Raw genomic sequence first — 21,890 nt, forward strand, 5'->3', positions numbered from 1 at the left:
AAGAGGATGACTTCAAGGTTCTCACAGCACCTAAGGCCCCCTGAGTCACCTAGACTGGCTGATCAGCAAGCCCCACAGACCCTCCTATCTCTGCCTCCCCAGTACTATGACTATAGGAACATGATGCTGCACCTAGCCTTTAAAAAAGATTTGCTTTTGTTTTACTGTATGTATGATTACCTTGAATGTATGTATGTGCACTGTGTGTGTGTTTGGTGCCTGCAGAGGCCAGAAGAGGGCACTGGAGCCCTTGGAACTGGAAGCCACCCACCACATGTCCTCTGCAAGAGTAGCAGGAGCTCTGAAGTGCTGAGCCATCGCTCCAGTGCCACACTGGCTTTTTATGTCTGGCTCTGGGGACTGAACTCAGGTCCTCATGTTTGTGCAACAAGCACTTGATTGAGCCATCTCTTCGGTCCCACAGGCGCCACCTCTGCCTTTTGAACATAGTCTAAGGAACTGCAGCAAACTATACCTTCTGGTGTAAACACAAAAGACACTGTGTCATCTGCCATGCCTGTTGTATCTACAGCTTCTCCCCCACAGAGCTGGGGGCTCAAGTGGAATTTTGAAGGGAGTTGGACCACTTGGTACTAAAAATGTTAAATAAATAAATAAAAAAATAAAAATAAAACCCCACTAAGGATTATAAAGCAATGCTTCTCACTTCTACAAAGAGCCTCCATGAGAACTGAGAGGCATGCGGTCTTGGGGCCATATGCCCATGTGGCTGGAGATGCTAAATTTTACTGTAAAACAGAAGTATCTGAAGAATACAAGCTGCAAAAGAAGCCATGTGACCCCAGCATGTGGGAGGCAAAGGCAGGAGCAGAACTGGTTTGAGAGTATCCTGAGCAAGAAAGATAAACAGAAACCATGCCTGGGTCAAGGCCAGGTTGTGTGGCTCACGATGGTGAGGGTGGTGCAGCTGCAGCCTGCCTTGGGCAGGTCAGTGGCCCGAGGCTCACCTGCCTGGGTGAGCACCACAGTGAACTTCAGCAACTGCACAGAGTGCACTGTCCACTCGCCATGTGAGGCCGTCAGCCGCTCCAGGAGCGCACCCACATGCTTGCGGTACAGGTCCTGACTGCTGGGGATATCTTCCACCTCGGCCAGAGTGTCCATGGTGTTCTGGGCCTAGAAAAGGGTATACAAAGGTTGGGATCAGTTTAAAATACTTCATGGAGGGGCTCTCCCCGCTGCCCCACTGAGAGGGTTTCTGTGTAACAGCTCTAGCTGTCCTGGAACTAGCTCTTGTAGACCACGCTGGCCTCAGACTCACAGAGATTCTCCTGCTTGAGGGGGCTTTTTCCCACTGAGAGGGTTTCTGTGTAACAGCTCTAGCTGTCCTGGAACTAGCTCTTGTAGACCAGGCTGGCCTCAGACTCACAGAGATTCTCCTGCTTGAGGGGGCTTTTTGAAAAAGCCCTCTTATGTAGTTCAGGTTGGTCTCAAACTTAGTACATAGCCAGAGATGACCTCCAATTTCTAACACTCCTTCCTGCCTATACCTTCTGAGTGGGGAACTGTAGGTATGTGCCACCACACTCAATTTATCCTGTATTGTACTAGGTAAATACCAACTGAGATCTAGCTCAAGGCCAATTTCTCTTTAATTTACATTTACTGATTTACTTTATCAGGGAGAGGGCATGCATACCACAGTGCACGTGTGAAAGGCAGAAGATGACTTGAAGGGTCAGTTCTCTTCTTCTGCCATTTGGATTCCAGGGATAACACTCAGGTCGTCAGCCTTCATGTAATTTTACTTGCTGAGCCCCCTCACTGACTCCCTAGAGTCCAATTTTTATTTATTTATTTATTTTGAGATACGGTTTCTTTGTGTAGTTATGGCTATTCTGGAACTCCCTCTGTAGATCAGGGTGGCCTCCAACTCACAGAGGTCCGCCTGTCTCTGCCTCCAGAGTGCTGGAATTAAAGAGGGGTGACGCTCAGCTAGAGCCTACTTTTTAAAGGTTAACATTCTCGGAGATTTTCTTGTCATCTGAGGTCTGTGACTGTAGCAACTACCAGATAGACAGAAACCTGGAGGCAAGGGCTATAAAACAAATGCCTCCAAAGAGCAGGCAGCAGGCTGTAGCAGCCTACATCAGGGCTGGTGCCCTCTCTACAACACTTTCAAATACAGATTTGCCTTGCCTGTGCTGCTTATACCACAAGTAAGAGACACAAACCCACCAACTCAGGAGCTCACCTGTGTGTATATATGTGTGCGTGTATGCATGCATGCGTGTGTGTACACATGTATGAGTGTGGCCTCCTGAGATGCTCAGAGGCTATGCTAGCTGGGGCTTGACCACACATGGACAAGGGCAAAGTAGTTTTAAATATATTGCGAGGGTGGGAGGAGAGCAGGGTGGCTCAGTCATTTGCAAACTTGAAGATCTGAATCTGATCTCAAGAACCTACATCAGAAGCCAGGCACGGGGTGTATGCCTATACAAAGACGTGGCAAAGACGTGTGTGGAGTGGGGTAGGGGTGTTGTTCTTAGGACTTGCTGGCCTGGCCTACGTGGTAAGCCAGTAAAAGACTGTCAAATAAACAAACAAAAACAAAAATCAAGGTAGGGTTGGAGAGATGGCTCAGCAAATAAGAGCACACACTACTCTGTAGAGGACTTAAACTTAGTTCCCAGATTTCACGATGGGCGGGGCATATCCACCCACAGCTCTAGCTCAAGGGAATCTGGAGCTCTCCTCTGTCCTGGGCAAGTACCGCACTCATGCACACACGCACACATTAAGATCTTTCAAAAAAAGGAAAAAAAAAAGACAAAGAAAAAACTCAGAGTGGATGGTGCCAGAGGAATGACATTGGCCACTACGCACACATGGGGACCTACACACTTGCATACACACACACACAAAATAGTAATAAAAAAGAAACTGCTACAATTTATAGTTCTGTCAGTGACTCAGCCGTCAGTGATGGCTGAGGAAGGAGAATCAAGAGTTCAAAGTCAGCTTGGGTTACATAGCAAGACCTTGTTTAAAAAACAAAAAAGCTTTGCTAGAGAGGTGGTTCAACAGCTAAGAGCATGTACAGCTCTTGCAGAGGTCCTGAGTTCGGGTCCCAGCACCCATGTCAGGTAGCTCACAACCATCTGTTACTTTAGTTGTGGGGATTCAATGTCTCTGGCCTTTGGGGGCACTTGTGCTCATACCCACATGCAAACACACACACACATATATAACTAAAATAATAAACCCTATCCCCTCCCCCAGAAAACCCAAAACAACAACAACAAACTAAAGGGAATTGGGGCTAGGAATTCATGTCAGTGCACAGTGCATACCTAATATAGGCAAGGTCCTGGGCTCCATCCCAGAACTATGAAGAACCTTCTACTCTCATACATACACAATAAAACCACCACCCAAATCTCCAAAACTATAAAACCATGTTCAGTGGAGGCTGCCCTCACCCTCCTCTAGTTCTCCTACCCAGACTAGATCTCAAGGTAAAAACAACCCACTGGTAGTTCTGAAGCCAACCACAAAGGCTAATGGACAGCTAAAGCAGAGAGTCACAGCCACCTTTTGGGATTTAATATAGTAGGCAGCCCCTGACATTCCCGGCCTGGGCAGTGGGCCACATCTCTGCTCCTGACCTGAAGGGTTTGGCTTCCTTCCTGTGGCCTGCAGGCACAACTCTGCTAGAATTTACAGCTCTATCAGTGACAAGCTGTCTTTGATGACATATGACATATACCCTCTACAAAGGGTGTCTTCAAAGAGAAAAATCTGAATTGAGAAAGTCCCTAACAAAAGAGGGGGAAAGGCTCCTCCAGGCAGGGCACCACAGGCCTCCTGCAGGCCCATGAAGGTGGTTGAGAGTCCCATCTGGTACCATTGGCTCTTAAGGCCCACGGGGATGTTAAAGATGTGTGTGTGTGTGTGTCCGTCCATGGGTGTGGGTGTGTATGTCTGTGGGTGTCTCACATTCATGGGAGTGTGTTTGTCCACGGGTGTGTGTGTGTGTGTCCCCATGGGTGTGTGTGTGTGTGTCTGTGGGGGAGTTTGTGTCCGTGGGGGTGTACGTACATGTGCATGTGGAGACTAGAAGCTGACAGTGTCTAATTCAGTCACTTCCACCTTATTTTCTGAGACAGGAAGCTTGTCTGTCTTCAGAAGTTCAAGGCTAGCCTGGACTATGCTAGTCTGTCTCAAAAACAAAACAAACAAGCAAAACTTAAAAAGAAAATTTTAAATCTTAAACACAAGCCAAGGGGACAGAAACAAATTCAAATGATGGGCTGGGTTGCCATTAACACAGGACAGCCACCAGTCTTCCCTACAGCTTTCGGCTACACAGGAATGCTTTGAAGCCTCAAGAGATGGGGGGGGGGGGGGAAGGGGTTCATGGTCCCAGTATTAAACAGCCTTCACTCTTAAGACAGAAGATAAGTCTGTAGGTAGAGGGGACACTCCCTGAGGCCACTTTGTGAGTGACTCCTCCTAAATGCTCTGAATTCTTTCACCTTTGCTAGTTAAGCCTGCCCCAGGCCTGGAATTCAACCATGCTGGAGACTGAGAGAAGACAGGACATTTCCTGTGGAAAGAGTAGCTGTGGGGTGCTGCTTGCCTTACCTTCTTCAAAAGGCCCGGGGCACTTGAGACTGCCAGTATTGTCACCAGCACCTCCATGAGTTGCAGGCTGACAGTGCGACAGTCTTCCCGACATACAGAGAGTAGAGCCTGCACACACAGCAATAGATGCTCCAGGTAGAGATTCTGGAAGAGACCAGAGGAAGTCAGTAGCCCCCCGCCCAGTGCTCTGCAGCCAGTGTGGGGTCAAGAGTCAGAAGAGCTACTGCGCCCCATTTGAGGGCTGCTAGGCCCCGACCAAAGCACATCCACCGAGAAGAGCATGTTTAGGCCAGAAGGGAAGCAACAGAAGGTTGAGAATACATTTCGTGAGAGACAGGCAGTGGTAGCACACACCTTTAGTCCCAGCATTTGAGAGGAAGAGGCAAGGTGGATCTCTGTGAGTTCGAGGTCAGCCTAGTCTACAGAGCAAATTCCAGGACAGCCAGGGCTACATAAAGAAACCTTTTCTCGACCACCGCCCTCCAAGGTATCTTTAAACTTAGAAATGACATTCCTATTTATTCTGTGCTCCATGGAAGTTGTGGAACAGCCAGGTAGAAGAAATCTAAAGGACGTGAATGCAGAAAGAAGCCTGCGGGATTGCAGCTTCCTAGGTGAGAGTGCAGCTCCTGCAAGTATTCTGAGACATTCTGGATGGGACACCCTGCCTTCTACCCTAAGCACTCCAGTCCAGAGACTGAGCTGGGTTTCCTTTCTCCCAGCTTCTCTGATTCCTATATAATCCGGCCATTTTGACTACACTGGCCTCTTGGCCGCCTGGCTCCCCCACCCACATCATCTGGTTCAGTCAGCTGGTCACGTTCATTCTGGACTCTCCCAGATGTCTCTGCCCCTCTCTTCCTCATAGCTATACTAAAACCCTCAACCCCTTAGGCGCAGTCATGGCCTCCTTTTATTTCTTTTTTCATTCATAGGCCTGTTAGCCCACTATCAAAGAGGCGCGCGCGTGTGTGTGTGTGTGTGTGTGTGTGTGTGTGTGTATGTGGGGGGGGGGAGGGAGATCAGGAATTCAAGGCCAAATTAGGCCACACAGCAGTTATTTCAACCTGGGCTACATAAGATTTTGTCTCAAAAACAACAACAAAAAACAAAACGAAAAAAGACCCCAAACCCCTAAACCTCACATTTAACAACTTTGTGCCGGAACATATATTGTGATGATATTCCCATGCTGAAATGATTGCCCGTCAGATCCACTTTAAATTACCTAGAATGGATTCAAGGCTAGGGTTTAGCTGATGTCCAGCTTGAGTCACAAGCTTTCTGACTGCTATAGGTGCAGAAGGCTAAGCTGCCCATACTTGGCTCTCCTGGTTTCAGGTGCATTTGCTCAAGTTTCATAGTTGGGTGGCCATTGGGGCCCTGTGAAGAACTGCCATGGGCTGCAGGAAGGCAAAAATTCACGTCCTTTAGCATTCCTCTACTGTATCCATTCCACAGGTTCCATGGAGCACAGAATAAACAGGAATGGTGGTGACAGGCAATATAAATCATATAAAGATATGATTTATAAATACGCACACACATATTTACACACTAGCCCTCAGTCAAGAGAGTTTACCTGCTAAGCCACCTTACCAGCCCTGAAGGGCACCAGATCTCATTACAGATGGTTGTGAGCCACCACGTGGTTACTGGGAATTGAACAAAGGACCTCTGGAAGAGCAGCCACTGCTCTTAACCACTGAGCCCTCTCTCCAGCACCCCCCACACCCAGTTCATTCTTAAAGAGTTTTTTTTTCTTTTTTTTTTTTAAAATCATGCTCTCATGACCACAAGAAATCCAACAGCCCCCAAACAACCCAACAAGAAATGGGAGGGAGGCAGTGTGGAGCCTGTCAACTCAGAAGTTCAATGGCCTTGACCTCACCTGAACACCTTTGCCTTTTCTTGCAAGTCTGGCAAGAAGGAAACAATGTGTCCATGTGGGTTTCTCTGGTGACAAGAGTCCCTTCACTGCTAGTACACTAAAGGAAGAAGGGCCTCTTGGGTCCTTCTGTGCCCTGAAGCTCTGTCAAGTTTCCTCTCAGGGCGTAGAACAATGGTCAATGTTAAGAGTCTGCACTGCTCTTGCAGAAGACTCAAGTTCAGTTCCCAGCATTCCTCTCAAGTGGTTCACAATCACCTCTAACTCCAGCTAGAGAATCCATAACCCTCTCTGGACTTAACGGGCATCTGCACTCATGTGCACAAATACACAGTCACCTAAAAAACAAAAAAATATGTATCTTAGGAAAGAAATCAGTTCCCCTTTCTAGAAGACTGAGTGTTAACGTTAACCAAAGCTAAGAGCCAGCACAGGGGAGCCTGATAGGCCAGGAGATTCTAAGTTATCTGGAAGTGACATAGAAATGAAGTGGCCACCAGCTGGTGGACCTATTTGGGAAGGATTAGGAGGTGTGGCTTTGTTGGAGGAGGTGTGTCACTGAGAGTGGGCTTTGAGATTTCAAAAGCTCACACCATTCCCAGTTAGCTCTCTATGACTGGTGGCTGTGTCTCAAGATATAAGTTCTCTGCTGTCTCAACGCCATGCCTTTCTGTTGCTATGCTCCCTGTCATGATGTCTATGGACTTTAATCCTCTGAAACCATAATCCCCTAAATAGATTGTAAATTGCCTTGGTCATGGTATTTTATTATAACATTAGGAAAGTAATTAATTCTCCAGTAAGGGGTTGGAGAAAAGGTCAGGGGTCAAGAGCACTGACTGTTCTTCCAGAGGTCCTGAGTTCAATTCCCAGCAACCACATGGTGCTCATAACCACCTGTAATAAGATCTGATGCCATCTTCTGCCCTGCAAGGACACATACAGACAGAATACTCTATACATAATAAATAAATAAATATTAAGAGAGAGAGAGAGAGAGAGAGAGAGAGAGAGAGGTAGGTATCTAAGACAGCAGGTATATGGCACTATACCCATGGGTCTCTCACTCAGGTGACAGAAATGACTGAACATAGCACCAGAGCTGTCTTCTGTCAGCCAGTGCCCCTCCCTCCAGCCAAGCTTTGCCAGAGCTGAGCCATCTCTATGTACACCAAGGCCCAAACAGGTTGACAGGCTAGTGAGCAGATACTAGTCTCCCAACAAGAGGACCAGGGTATGCCTAACACAGTCCAACATGGCAACCTTCATTTTGCCCTCAGTAGAAACAAGCAGAACATGTTCCAGTGGTAAAGCTGAAAGCTAGGCTGCCCTGGCTCAGTTTAAAGCGAAACTGTCTGTCCGGTCGCACGTGGTTACTGCAAACACAGGATTCAAGTGCTAAGTGACACTGACAAAATGAATGAGTCCTGGTCACCCGAGGATATGCTCTTCATACTAATCTTGATGTTGTGTGTACTCCCTCATTCCCAGGGTAGGACCTAGGACTCCCTCAACCCTTGTCACTGACCTACGAGCACCCACAGCAGCAACACTAGATGGACTCTCCTGGGAGATGAATGTATCCTGAGCTGTCCAAGTCATTGGCACTAACAAAAGGAATTTTGTAGTTGTTTGGTTTTTTGAGACAGGGTTTCTCTGTAGCTTTGGGGCCTGTCCTGGAACTTGCTCTGTAAACCAGGCTGGCCTTGAACTCATAAAAATCCATCTGCCTCTGCCTCTCAAGTGCTAGGATTAAAGGCACGCGCCACCACTGCATGGTTAACAATTTAAATGGCACCTGTGGTAGGGTGGCCACAGACTTAAAATGGGGTGCTGATGGTGGCACCTGGGCGTGTTGCCGCCCTCGGGCTGGCCACTATCAGCAGTTACCCTGAGTGGCCAGCAGGGCTACCTTCCTTCTCCAGCACCAGGATGCCTTAGTACCCACCCTTCCAGGCACCCACTTACATTCTCAGAGCCCTGGCAGATGTGCTCCTTGGCCATCTCTGTGGCTATGACCTTGAGGTGTGGCTGCAGGGTGTTCTGGGGGCAGCCCTGGATGACGGATGCAAGGATCAAGAGGCCAGAGGCGGAGGGTGCCTTCTTCAGCATGGCTAAGATCAGTTTCAGAAACACTTCTGGGTTGACGAACGTGCCAATGAGCTCTGCAGCTCTTATACACTGTAAGGAAGACAGGGAGGCACAGAGCTCTGGAAACATGGCTACAGTCAGGGCTCCCACTGGTACCTGGGCTTGCCCAACAGGGCTTTCCACCTGCCAGAAGGCATGGTGTACAGGACCTGTGGGGAAGCATACACCCTCTTTTCTCTAAGTGTGTATGAGATCAAGGTAAGTGGGAGCCAGGGCTCTGAAGCAGGGTGTCTGATCCTCCTGCCTCATTTGACACCAGCAGACTAAGCCCATCATTCACACAGTCAGCACCCTTGGTAACTTGACAACAAGGACAAGGCTGAGATGCAAAACCATGAAGCTGAATGAAGGGCATTGCAACATCAGCTCCACAGTCCCTACACTGCTGTTTCCATTAATAAAATACGCATAGATGACAATACAGGAAGGGAGCTGGTGTGGCTGGAGAGGGAGGTGGAAAGTTTGTGGCCCTGGTCAGCTTTGCACCTCCATCATGGAGCAGGCAGGGGCAGCACACAGGGGAAGGTACAGAGCACACGGACACAGCAACCTTCACATGGTACTTCTCATCATTCCCCCCCTCCCTCTCCTTCACAAATCCAGACTGAGATATAAAGTTACCTTTTGTGCCAACAAAATATAGGGTCAAAAATTTTGTGCTAAGGCCTGGGGAGGTGGTTCAGTGAATAATGAACGTGCTTGCTGCATAAGTTTGAGGATCAGAGTTCAGATCCCCAGCACCCATGTAAAAGGAGGGAAGGGATGGCAGCCCCCTGTCATTTCAGTACCCAGGAGACAAACAAAGGGGACCCCTGGGGAAGCTGGCTAGGTAAGTCTAACTGGATTTGTTCAGTTTCAGTGAGACCTTGCAATCAACTGGACAACAATTGATATCCAATGTCAAATTTGGGCTTCCATTAGCATGCATAAAATAGCACACATACTCACACACACTGGTCATACATACGCAAACATACATGAATACATTGAACCCCCTGCCCAGGTTTTGTGTGGAAATGACACGTGTGCCTGGTTGAGGAAACTGGTCTCTTAGGCACACTGACTGCTGACAGCCTGGTCACTGAAGCAGAGCACTGCAGAGCCTGGACAAAAGCGCACATGCTGCACATGTCCTGTGTGCTCATGGTGGAACAGTTTGCTCCGATGGCCCTGTCAGGGCCAGGCTAGTGGTTGAATATGGGGGAGGTGGAAGGGCAGGCGGGAGGTGTCCATACCCTCGCCTAGTTGGTGAGCACAGAACTAGTGTATACAGGGCTGAACTTTGTCACTTGCAAGATGATGGGACACTCACACTGCTGACCACAGCCTTCTCCTCGTCGTTACACGCCAGCTGCAGGGTTCTGAGGATGATCTCCAGGTGCTGCGTGATGTGGTCCTCTGCGTGCAGTAGCAGCACTGGCAGCAGCTGTGCAGCCTTCACCCGTGTCCCCACCACCCAGTCGGTGATATCGTGACAGACAGCAGGAAGCACTTTGGAGAGGTTCCTGAAAACCAGCTCTCGGCAGCCCAGGCAGGGACGGCTCTCTAGAGGAGAGAAGATGGGAATCCACAAAAGATAGCTTCAGTCAAGCTCAGAATGTCCCCTCAAGACAGAAAGGAGGGCTAGGTTTGGCAGCCTGCAACTATGATCCTGGAGTTCAGGAGGCTAAGACAGTAAGAATGCTGCAAGTTCAAGACGAGCCTGGGTTGCACAGTTCCGGGTTATCTCGGGCTGCAGAATGAGACTCTATCTCAAAAACAAACAACAAAATTCCATCAAAACAAAAAAACCCACCCCCCAAAAAAACCCAGAAAAACTGAGGGTCATAAAGTACTTCTCATGGCTATGCTGAGGTGTGACACACAAGAAACCACACTGGGAGACACCTGCAAACCTTCACCACAAAGCCTGAAGTAAACTTAGCTCCTGTCCCCTTGCCACCCCTCCACCCAATGGCCCCGGCTATGGTCTAGAGCGAATTCTCTAACATCTTTGCTCGGTGGACTTGCATAGCACAGACTCTGCTGGAGTCTATGCAGTGAACATACCAGTTTCTCCATTCATCTCCCGAGAGCTTAGCTCTGACTTGGGGCTGTTTTAAACGGTGTTGGACTGAACTCCTAGTACACAGTTACTAGTCCCTGCCATGGCATGGCCAGCCTTCAAGTTAGTTGAGCCTGGAAGGGTACAGTGGTGCCTCCCTGACGTCCGATATCTGTTTCTCCAGTGCCAATGACACTGAGTATCTTTATGGTGATACCACCTTTGGTGCTATCTTTCCAAAGACTGTCTGTTTACAAGTTTTGAATTGTTTTTCTTATTGAGTTCTCAGAATGTTCTGGAACAAGGTATAATTACTTTCTTGTTTTTTTTTCACCTTCTTAACACTGTGTGTATCCACGTGTGTATTGCAGGGGACTGAACCAAGCACCTCCTATTTGTTAAGCAAGCATTCTATAACTGAACTACACCCCCAATCCGATAGGGAAACAAGACAGACTCCGAGCCACACTCCAAGCTCCCCACGGGTACGGTGATTTCTAGTCAAGTTCTACTACTGAGTCAGACCCCATCCAGTCCCTGATAGATTCTAGATGAACCCTGTGCCTCTGAGCTATACTCTCTGAGCCCTCTTTTGAGGTAGGGTCTCACTAAGTTTCTTTTGAATGGACTCCACAGTCTGGCTTGCCTGCTTTCATATCATGGATGATGAAGTTCCCAGCCTTCCCAGGACAGTTCAGCCAGCACTGGCTCTGTGCTTTTGTCATGTGCAGTTGCCAGCATGCAGTCTACATATAATAAATACCTTAGTCCCCCACTGTGCCAATGGCATCTCAGCATCTGATAAGCATCTGGCCAGAGGATGCTACCTACACAGGACAACATGAATGTGGATGCTTCCACTGTATGGAGCACTCCATTGGTCTGTACTGACCCAGGATATTGGAACTTAACCCACAGAATGATTTCAGCACCATGTGGATCCAGTATTAGGAATCATTAGCCCAGTTGTTCCCGTTTAGCTTTACTGAACCGGCATGGGGGGATGGGGGCTGTTTTTTGAGACAGGGTTTAACTACGCAGTCCTGGCTAGCCTCAAACTCACAGTAATTCTCCTTCCTCAGCTTTTCACATACTGGGATAACAAACTCCATGGCAACTTTACTTTATTATCACTATAATATCTGCAAACATGAACATCACAAAGCTGACTGATGAATTCAGATAGATGCTAAGAAACAGAAACACTGAGTCAAAAGGCTTATGTGTTAATGTCCTCAAACACAAGCTGAGCCATTACATGGAGCCAGGACTAACTAACCCACTCTCCCACAAGCAGGGTACACACTCAGAACTATTCCTTAAAAAGGCTTGGTTTTGGCCAGTGTTTTCCTAGACCTGTCATGCAGCTGCTTCAGAAGCTGAAGCAGAAGGACCACAAAGTCAAGGTCGCCTGGGGAACTCAGACCCTGTCTAAATATGGCTCAGTAGGTAATATGCTTGCCTAGCAGGCATGATGCTCTGGTTCCACTTCCAATATCACATATTAGGGTGTGTGGGTGCATGCTTCTAATCCCAGCATTCAGGAGGTAAAGGCAGGGGGATCAAAAGTCAAAAGCTACTCTCAGCTACAAGCTGAGTTTGAGGCCAGCCTGGGTTATACCTCAAAACCTAAACCAAAAATACAAGTAAAAAGAGAGCAGGGGTCCAAGGTCTTCAGTTCAAACCCCAGTACTGTAAACAAATAAACAAAGACAAAGGTTCAGAAAGATGGTTCACTGGGTCAAAGTGCTCACTTGCAAAAGTCAGATGACCCAAATCCCATCCCTATAACCCACGTTTAAAACCAAACAAGGCCATAGGTGGTGGCATGCTTCTGTAAACTAAGTACTTCTCTGGAGAGATGAAGGGCAGAGACAGGAGTCTCCTTCAGAAGCGCTTGGGCTGAATAACTGGAGTCATCTCGACAGCCCAAATAAATAAAATGTAAAAAATTCACAGTGTGGCTGGGGAGATGGCACAGAGGATAAGAGCACTGACTGCTCTTCCAGAGGTCCTGAGTTCAGTTCCCAGCAACCACATGGTGGCTCACAGTCATCTATAATGAGATCTGGTGCCCTATTCTGGCATGCAAACATACATGGAAGGAATGTTGTATACATAATAACATTTTTTTTTAAAAAATTCACAGTGCGAAAAACAAAACAAAGCTAATTCTCATGCCCTACCTCCAAGTAACTTGATTACCACTTTCTACACAACCTTGTAGATGCTGGAATACAGAAGTTTCCCCTACAAAATCCCCAAATGGCAGGCCTCGACTCTGTCCTGGGCTGATAGTATTACCTAGGGCACTGTTTACTGTGTCCTAAGGTGGTTTTATTATTTATTTTGGGCGTGGCAGGGGGGAGCTGCTTTGTAAAAGGCTCCTTTCACTTAGCAGAATTCATTCATACTGTGGCCCATGTCTGTGTGCTTCCCCTTTTGGCTGAGGGATCTCCTATCTTTCCACCTCATCTGGTATACCTCGTCTCCCACAATGGGCACATGTGAGTTGCTTCCCTCTGGAGCTCTCATGGAGAATGTTGCTAGGATACTCTCCAGCTTTGCTGGGGACACACAGCTTCATTCCTATCTAGTGTCTACTTTGGCCAGGTAGGTGCTAAGCTCCATGCTGACATCCAGAGAAACCGCGACTACTTTACAAGCTTCCTGGCACTGATTGTTTATCTGTGGGGCAATATTATACCTGCCATGTTTGTTTCTCAGCATCTAAATTCCTTCCCAGACTTGATTATTTGCCACTTGATTTATGGGCAGGCTAGAGGTCAGTGGTCCTACATCTCTGTTTAGAAACACGTTAGCACAGGTAAGCAGGGAGGAAGGCCCTGGGGTCTGAGTAATCACTTATAAGTCGAGAGTCGAAAGTGTTGCCCTGGAGGCCCAGAGAGCTGGGCACTGTCTATAAATCTTTAGGGATAACTACAGCAATGACGGTGGATAAAAAGGCAGAAAAGACAGCTTAAGTGGGTCATGCTTGCTCTTGTGCAGGGTGAAAAGGGCCCTTAGAGACTTTAAGAGACAATGGACTCTTCATTAGGAGAATTATGTACATCTGCAAAGCCAGACACCATGGGAACGAGAAACCATCCATATAGCTGCCAAAACCAGAGGAAAAGATGAGGTCATGTTAGGTCCAGTGAGGCAAAGGACATTCCACCTGGAGGAATTGGGGAGGGAAACAGGGTGGAAGGTTGAAGCTGGTGCAGAGGTCAATGTTCAGTTTTTGGAGAGGTTAGAGATGCTGGGGTTCTGGGATTGGGAAACCTGGCTTCTGTGAAAGTGATTTCCCTCTTCTAACATCTCACTCTTGTCTACAAGGCCTGTCTGTGTACTGCCAAGGCAGAATGACCTGCCCTTGAGTAGAGGGAAAAGCTCCCACGGTGCCAGCCAGCTTCCCGTCATCCACTCCCATTCACGTTTCTATACCAAACACCCTGATGGAATGTAGGCAGGGCAGAACCAGATGGATGGACACAATGATACACATTCAAAGTGAACTCTACTCACTTCCAGACCAGCTTTTTTTTTTTCTTTTTTAAGAAAAAGAGAAGAAAAGAAAGGAAGGAAGGAAGGAAGGAAGGAAGGAAGGAAGGAAGGAAGGAAGAAAGAAAGAAAGAAAGAAAGAAAGAGGCCCCGTGTCCTCCTGGCATCGAGCCACTGTTCTGAGGCCATGCTGCCCTCACCACTTGGGCACGACAGGCCAACAATTATAGCAGAAGGATGTTTCTAAGAAAAACTGCCACCAATAACAAAACCTGGAACCTGCTGTCACCAGAGCCCTGCCACTGGTGGCTTGCAGGACCCAGAGGACACTTTCTTCAGTAAAAACCGATCTGAAGACAATGTAACTGCCACCTTCCTGGCTACCCCATATAGCACTTCATTTTAAAACTGGTGATTTGAGGCCTACAAAGTGGCTTGGTGGGTAAAGGTCTTTGCCACGCAAGCTGGAAGACCTTAGTTCAGTTCCCAGGGTCCTCGTAAAGGTGGAAGGAGAATGAACTCCACAAAGTTGGTTTTTGAGGTCCACCTGTGCATTTTAGCACTGGTGTCCACCCCTACACTGTACACACCCACAGAAACCAATAAAGCTAAAAAAAAAAAAAACCAAATAAGTAAAAGTGGAGATTTAGGTACTAGGGAGATGGCTCAGTGGTAAGAGCGCTTGCTGTTCTTGCAGAGGACCTGAGTTTGGTTCCCAGCGCCCATGCTAGAGCATTCACAACCACCTGTAACTCCAGCTCCAGATGATAAGACCCCCTCTTCTGGAATTCAAGGGCAGTATACTTATGCTCACAAATCCACGTTCCCAACACAAACATATAATTAAAAATAAAAACAAGAAGCTGGAGAGATGGCTCAGCAGTTAAGAGCATTCATTGCTCTTGAAGAGGACTTGATTTTGGTTCTTAGCACCCACATTAGGAGGTCACAACCGTGGCCTCCACAGGTACCAAGTATGCCCATGGTGCAGATACACACATGGAGGCAAAGCACTCATACACATAAAATAAAAAATAAATCTTAAAAACATTCTTGAAAAATACGTTTAACAATTAGAAACAATTAAAAATGGAGACTTACTTTGATGTTTTAAAAGGAAACTAACATTTGTCTGTAAGTTGAACATAAACCCTGTGGTAGAGGTGGTGACATTTACTAACTTTCTGTCCTTTGAACTTGATTAAATTTGATTCAGGTGCTGACCTCAGTGTGTGTGGTAACTGTCAACTGTAAGTGCTGTGTACATCAGCTGAGGCAAGCTGCTGTCCCTCTACATTGGCAGCAAGAAAGGATATAACGTCTTAGCCACTCATCCGAGCTGCTGTCTCTGAACACTGTCTCAGTTGCCTCTTGGAATGGAGACAACTGAAGCACATGCCTACCTAAGAAGCACTGAGGGGTCAGGCACAGGGAGGAGGAATGAACTCGACAAGAAGGTGCACTGTGTCAAGCGGACACGTCTGGCCACAGAGAACATGACTTAACACCCACAAAAACAGAGTGGCCAGTCAGGAAGGCACCAAAGATAAGTCAGTGATGGACTCATTCCCTCTCAGTTTCAGACATGATTTTTGACAAAGTTCGCAAATCCACAGCTCTAAAAGGCAGTTTGAGGGATGTAAAGGGTACTTGTACACAGCTCTTCGGACAAGGACAACACAGGTTCCAGGATGGTAAGCAGAGGCCAGGCACAGGGCCGGGAGGGGCAATAGCAAAGAGGGCTAGGGTATGGGTCTGAGTGTAAGTAGCAAGACCTGATGGCTGAAATGCAGCAAAATCACGAAGATTCGAGTTTTAAACTCTAATCCTACACTGAAGTAACTTCAGAGGGACATGACAAAGCTCATGAAACCTAGCGCCATGCTGCTGGATACTATGACAATTCTAAGTCCAGTCTGCTTCAGACTTCAGATGAAACATGAGCTCTGAGCAGGAGCTGCTCTCACAGCTCAGAACCAGAACCATTGAGATGCCTGTAGCTACTGTCAGAGACAAGCCCTTGATCCTATCTTAGATCCAAAACATATCCTAGAGGGCAGATCTCCTTCCAGAAGTTGAGCATAGGAAGCTGGTCGGGCAGTGCAGACAGAGTGTAAGCAAGTATGCCTTCCAAGTCCCTACAGACAAGCTCTCCACTAGTCAAGTGTGGTATCTTTCTAGGAGAGTACTGCCTCCCACACTTTCCTTAGGGAACTTCCTTGCACTCCAAGGCCAGCCTGTGTCCTGTTGAGACTGCTAGACTGCCAGTGAATTGTGGAATGACCCCAGAGTGCAAGGGCAGAGTGGCTCATCTGCTGCAGGGACAATCAGGGACACACTAGCCTCACGCCGCAGAGAACGGCACCAGTGCATGTTCAGAGCCTGGCTGCAACTCCAGAGCCGTAGGGAGCTTCCTGCTTAGCTGTGCAAAAGGACACAGGTAACTTGAGGCAGAAAGAACAGGAGGGGAAAAAAAAAACCCTTCAGCCCTTTAGAATCCTGCTGCACCTCTGCCACAAAGGAACAGTTAACACAAATGCAAGCTGGCCATGGGAATGCACATCTGTAACCCCAGCATTTAAGAGGCGGAGGCAGGAGGACTGCATAAGTTCAAGGCCAGCATGGGTTACACATATTGAGACCTTGCCCCCGCCCCCCATAGGGTTGGGAATGTAACTCAGTAGTAGAACATTTGGTGTCACATATCTGAGGCCCTGAGTTTAAAACTGAGTCACATGTCACACTCACACAGACATACACACACACACACACAGACACACAGAGACACACACAAAAGATAAAGAAACAATCAAACAGACTAATGGCCTTTACACATCAGTTCCACATCTGAAAAACTGTGCTCTCAACCTGGCTTATCAAATTGGAACAATCCAGCTTATATTACTGCTTGTACCTTTCCCAGAACTAGAGTGCTGTCCTTTGCCCCTGGACAAGGCAGAAGCTCAGAGGCAGAGTAGCTGTCTGGGGCAGGGAGGGAAGGTGACTAATGAGAGGCCTGGATTTAGCATTCCAGCAAATCTGAATTCAGGAGCAGCCTCAGAGTCACTGCTGTGTCCACGGCCCACCAGACACCACCATGGGGACTAGGAAGGAGCACCTGACTCCTGGGGAACAGTGTCTTCCACCCCTTGTCACACCTCTGCCCTTGTTAGGGTGTGCTGCTGCTTGGTTTTAAGAAATAAGTTTTCCTGAGAAGGCAGGAGGTCTTAAAGCCCATGGAGCCAAGGGCTAGGCTGTGGGCAAAGACCTTCTTTACAGGGGAATTTGCTAGACAGTCACAAACATGGCCTTGGGTCATGACTATTTGAGGACAAGCATGCGCTAAAACAGAAGACTCTACCCCGAGTGCAGAAAGTATACGGAAAGACAAATGCCACTTATCCCGGACCTGCAGGCTTAGCTGCCTCTGGGTCAAAGGATGAAGGCGCCCATGGTGCTACTCTGGAAACTCTCAGCAGTGCTGCAGAGACCTGGTCCAGCTACACATCCCTGCACATGCTCAAAAGGGAGTGGTGGACACCTGGCAGCACATCTGGGTGCTTCTGGGAAGCCCTCTCCTTCTTTAAGATGAAGTTGGCCCAGAGGTGGGAAAAGATCGGCTCCTAAGAGACAGAGGGCAGAGGCTGACAGGAGGGGCCTGCATGCCACCAGGGAAGGAGGCATCCTCTGTGATCTCCAAACTGGCTCACAACTACTGGGCCCAGCAGCACCTCAGATACCAGTGCCTTCTTCAGGACAAAGAACAAATGTCCTTCATGGACCTTCCAGCTGCCTTGTCCCCCTAGCAGGGGCACTCACCGTGTTCAGGGTAGTGGGGAGGAGGAGGCGAAGCAAAATCCAGCTTGTCCTTTAGGTCTGCCTCATTCTCCTCCTGCCATTTCAGCCCAACCTTCTCCCAGAGGCTGGTGGCTGTCTGCCTGCAACACAGCAAAACAGGAGTGGCAGTCAGGTCTGGATGCCAGAACACGAAGGTCTTGATCAGACACCTCAGGGAAACACCTTCTGGGCTGGGGAGCAGGGTCAGGTAACAGGCATCACTTGGCAGGAGTGGCCTTCTGACCAGCTCGACTACTTGGTGACAATACCAGCCAAGGGCCTAATGTCCTACCCAGAGACCCAACTTAAAAAAAGACGTCTTAGCAATCAGAGAAAGCTCATATGACACAGAACCACACAGCACACAGAACAAGGAGAGGGGGCAATTGTTTGTGGCTCCAGCTTCTAGAGCAGAGAAACCACAACCCCTGTGGTAAATGGCAACTGAACAGAAGCTCCTGCGGCAAATCAGAGTGGCTCCAGAGGGTAGGGGGCACCACTTGGCCCACACTGCCCAGCTGCTGGGCAAGGCACTTACCGGACCTCAGGCATTTCGTCGCTGAAGCTGCTGAGCAGCAGTGGGCTGAGTTTGTGGAAGAAGGAGTAGCGGTCGCGAAGATTCAGCAGCCAGCCCCCCACCACCGAGGTCACGGCCTGCCGGACCTGCCACAAGACAACAGAGCAGCAGCTTCACTTGAGAGTCTCTGGGAAGGGCGGTTCAGAGGCCTGCTGTGAGGGATGTTAGTCCTGAAACAGGTGTAGGTAATGAGTTCCAGGGCTGGACCCCACCCCTCCGACAAATGAGAGGACCACTGAACCTTGTCAGAGGACCACTGAACCTTGTGACATCCACTAGCTCTGTCCTCTGTGGACTCACTGTGCACTCCCTCACCCCCGCCAATATATTGTGTCTGTAGTTTTCTGTGCCACCATGGTACCTGGGTGTTTTATGGGCTGCAGTGACAATAGTAGAGGCTACCTTATTTGGCATGTGACATGAATCCATGAGAAATCTTCAGGAAGCAAACTTGGGAAAGAAAGATTAGATCTCACCAGGGTTTAGGTAGAGATAAAGCTGGGGAACTCCTGCTTGCTGGTCAGGGTTTCTGTTTGGAATGGTAAGAACTGGGGTAGTGGTGACAACTGTGACAGTGCTGTGTGTATGGTGCGGGTGACAGAACATAGTACCTTGCACAACTTATTACATGCTTTACAAAATTAAAATAAGTATGCATTTGAAAAAAAACCACTAAACATCGTGACCGGGTAAACTGTATGCACAGGAACTATGATACCATAGAGAGTCATACAAATAAACCAAGCCATAGAGCTGTGTGGGGAGCCTGGGGCAGGACTTGGCCGGGGCACCTGCAGTGACACAGCCTACAGCAGGGGAGAGAAGGTGCCTGGCATTTCATCACAGGGGAGGGGACACTGCCACCGGGATACAACTTGTCACTCCATGGAGAGTTTGATGGTTGATATGAACGGCCAAGATGCAGACAGCTTTCAGTTTCTCTGGGGGTGGGGGCTGGGGGGTGGCCACTGCCCTTCCTCCCCACCTACCCAGAATCCTGTGCTCTCCCTTTCCCTGTTTTCTCCATCTGGACAGAGCCTGCCTGCCACCAGTCCTCTTTATAGGTGATATTACCATAAGCTACAACAGCCTTACATCTGAGACACGCCCATGAGCTGGATTTTGCCTTCATAAAGCCAGTGCATTTCCTACATTGGTAGGCCTCCCGTCTGCCAGTGTCCTCTCCTGCTTCCATATCCCCCAGCACAGATTACCCTGCTACTCAACCTCTACTCCGCCCTCCTTTGCACTGAAGGAGGAGCACACGAAGACACCTTCACTAACAGCACGTAGTTTCAAGACTGTAGGGCAGCGACATTCCATTACCTGAGGGACGTCATCGAAAAGTCTTTGAGCAAAGTGGGAAAGAACGTCATCCACCGAACTGCCATTGCCAAACTGGATCACAGTGCCCGTGGCTTCGATGACCGCCACCCGGACCTTCCAATGCTGGTGGGAGATGGTCTGCATCAGGGGGCCTATCAAGGACTCCGACTGCATGTGGAAGTGCTCTGTGGGACAGGGAGGCTGCTGGTTATCAGATACAGTTCTGTGGCCACCGTCGTACCTGCCATCTCCCGCTGAACGCTTCTAAACCAGCCCCTGCCAGCCTCAACTCCCACATTCTCCATGTGGGAGAATGTGATGCTCCAGATATCGAGGTGGACAAGTATTTCACAAGGTTGACTCCCTCCCATCCAGACTTCCAGTTTAACGATCAGCACTAGGCAGGACTTGCTATTTTTTTTTCCCCAAATTCTAGCTCAGAAGGAAAAAAAAAAAAGAGAAGACTCTGATCAAGCAGAGCTGTTAGAATGGTGGGAATAAACTTAAGGGAAGCGGAGAGAGGCAGCCTCCTTCCACCTAGGAAGCTAGAGATTCAAGTCAGAGACACAAGAGGCACTGGAACAGTACACAAAATCAGGAGGCTGAAGCAGCCTAAGTTTGATGCCAGCCCGGGCTCCATGGTGAGATCTCGTCTCCAATACAAAAATCATCACACGAGGGAACCAACCCACTTTAGTTAAGGTCCCGGCAATCTGGGTACCCGCGGAAGAAGATCCGACGCTTACCAGGAGTAGCTCGCGCCAGAGCGGCTGCGCACTCACAACTTTCGCGGCGCACCGCGGCGAAGGGGTCGAGCAGCGCGCCCCGCAGTGCGCGCACCGCGTCGTCCAGGTGGGGCGCGAGCGCGGCGCCGCCCAGGTCCACGGCCAGGCGGAGCAGCTGCACGAGGGCGAGGCGCAGCTCCTCGCAGGGCTCTGGCGGCAGTCGCGCGGGCTCGGGTCGGGCCAGGCGCGCGGTGAGCGCGGGCACCAGGCGCGGTAGAGCGTCGCGCGGCCGAGCGGCGCGGCGCAGGCCTAAGTCCAGCAGGTGAGCAGCCAGCGCGCGACAGCCCTCGGCCGGGTCGGTCAGAAGTCGCAGCAGGCGCGGCAGCAGCAGACGAGCCCAGGGGCCCTGGAAGGCAGCAGAATCCACGCCGGGCCGCACCGCCTCTTCCAGGGCGTGCTCCAGAGCCTCCAGCGCACGCCGCCGCCCCAGCTTACTCTCGGTCTCCAGCCCCGGCAGCAGGCGGCCTAGCGAACGGCTCAGTTCCGCAGCCTCAGCCGCCTCGGCGAAGTCCGTAGCCGCCTCCGCTGGCGTCGCCATCTTGTGCGCGTTGCCTGTCTCCAAGGGAACCGGCGCTAGTACGATTGTGGCGGCACGCTTTACGGCAGGACTTCCGGCAGACTTGTCTGCTCGCGGCCGAGGGCGCTCCCCAGACGCGTGATGCGGGGGGAGGGGCAGGGAGTGAGGGGCAGGGGGCGGGACCAGGGCGGAGAGAGGGGGCGAAGAGAAAGTGTAATTGGCTGCTTGCAGGGGGAGAGGTTGGGCCCCTCGGGGGCAGGGCAGGGGGCAGCAGGCTTGGTGAGGGCCTCGGGAGGAGGGGCGAAGGGTGAGGCGTTGGGGGTAAGGGGTAGTGTGCGGAATGAGGTAGGCGGGACGCGGGCCTTTTGGGCAAGGGGGTGGAGTAAAGAGTGGGGAATAAGCGGTAATGGGGAGGGTAAGAGCCGAGTAGGCGGAGCGTAGGCTTTGGGGGCGTTGCAGGAGGTGGCAGGAGGAGCGCGGGCCTCTGTGGGCGGGGCGAAGGGGAAGAGAGACTTAAGGGAATGGGGCGGGGCAAGGGGTAGTGGGGAGGGTAAGGGGAAGGTGGGCGGGGCATGGGCCGCGGACCAGGGTCAGTAGGTGGGACGCCGGCTGGGGAGGGGGGGGAGGACATGAACCTCGAGGGTGGGGGT

General features: G+C 49.8%; 1 protein-coding gene across 1 annotated transcript in view; it reads right to left on the reverse strand.

Moving 5' to 3' along the window:
• Positions 1 to 21,297, reverse strand: part of Dnaaf5 (dynein axonemal assembly factor 5) — a 36,948-nt gene extending 15,651 nt beyond the window's left edge. Inside the window, exons 1-8 of the mRNA XM_085683157.2 lie at positions 20,685 to 21,297; positions 19,939 to 20,123; positions 18,574 to 18,698; positions 18,018 to 18,136; positions 9,963 to 10,195; positions 8,468 to 8,680; positions 4,612 to 4,755; positions 969 to 1,137 (exon numbers count right to left, since the gene is read on the reverse strand). Of these exons, the coding sequence (XP_085539283.1) occupies positions 969 to 1,137; positions 4,612 to 4,755; positions 8,468 to 8,680; positions 9,963 to 10,195; positions 18,018 to 18,136; positions 18,574 to 18,698; positions 19,939 to 20,123; positions 20,685 to 21,261 (1,765 nt within the window). The 5' untranslated portion in view covers positions 21,262 to 21,297. The remainder of the gene's footprint in view (positions 1 to 968; positions 1,138 to 4,611; positions 4,756 to 8,467; positions 8,681 to 9,962; positions 10,196 to 18,017; positions 18,137 to 18,573; positions 18,699 to 19,938; positions 20,124 to 20,684) is intronic.
• Between the last annotated feature and the right edge of the window lie 593 nt (positions 21,298 to 21,890).

This window comes from Myodes glareolus, chromosome 2, assembly GCF_982192425.1.
Source record: "Myodes glareolus chromosome 2, mMyoGla1.1, whole genome shotgun sequence".
Taxonomy (NCBI): domain Eukaryota; kingdom Metazoa; phylum Chordata; class Mammalia; order Rodentia; family Cricetidae; genus Myodes; species Myodes glareolus.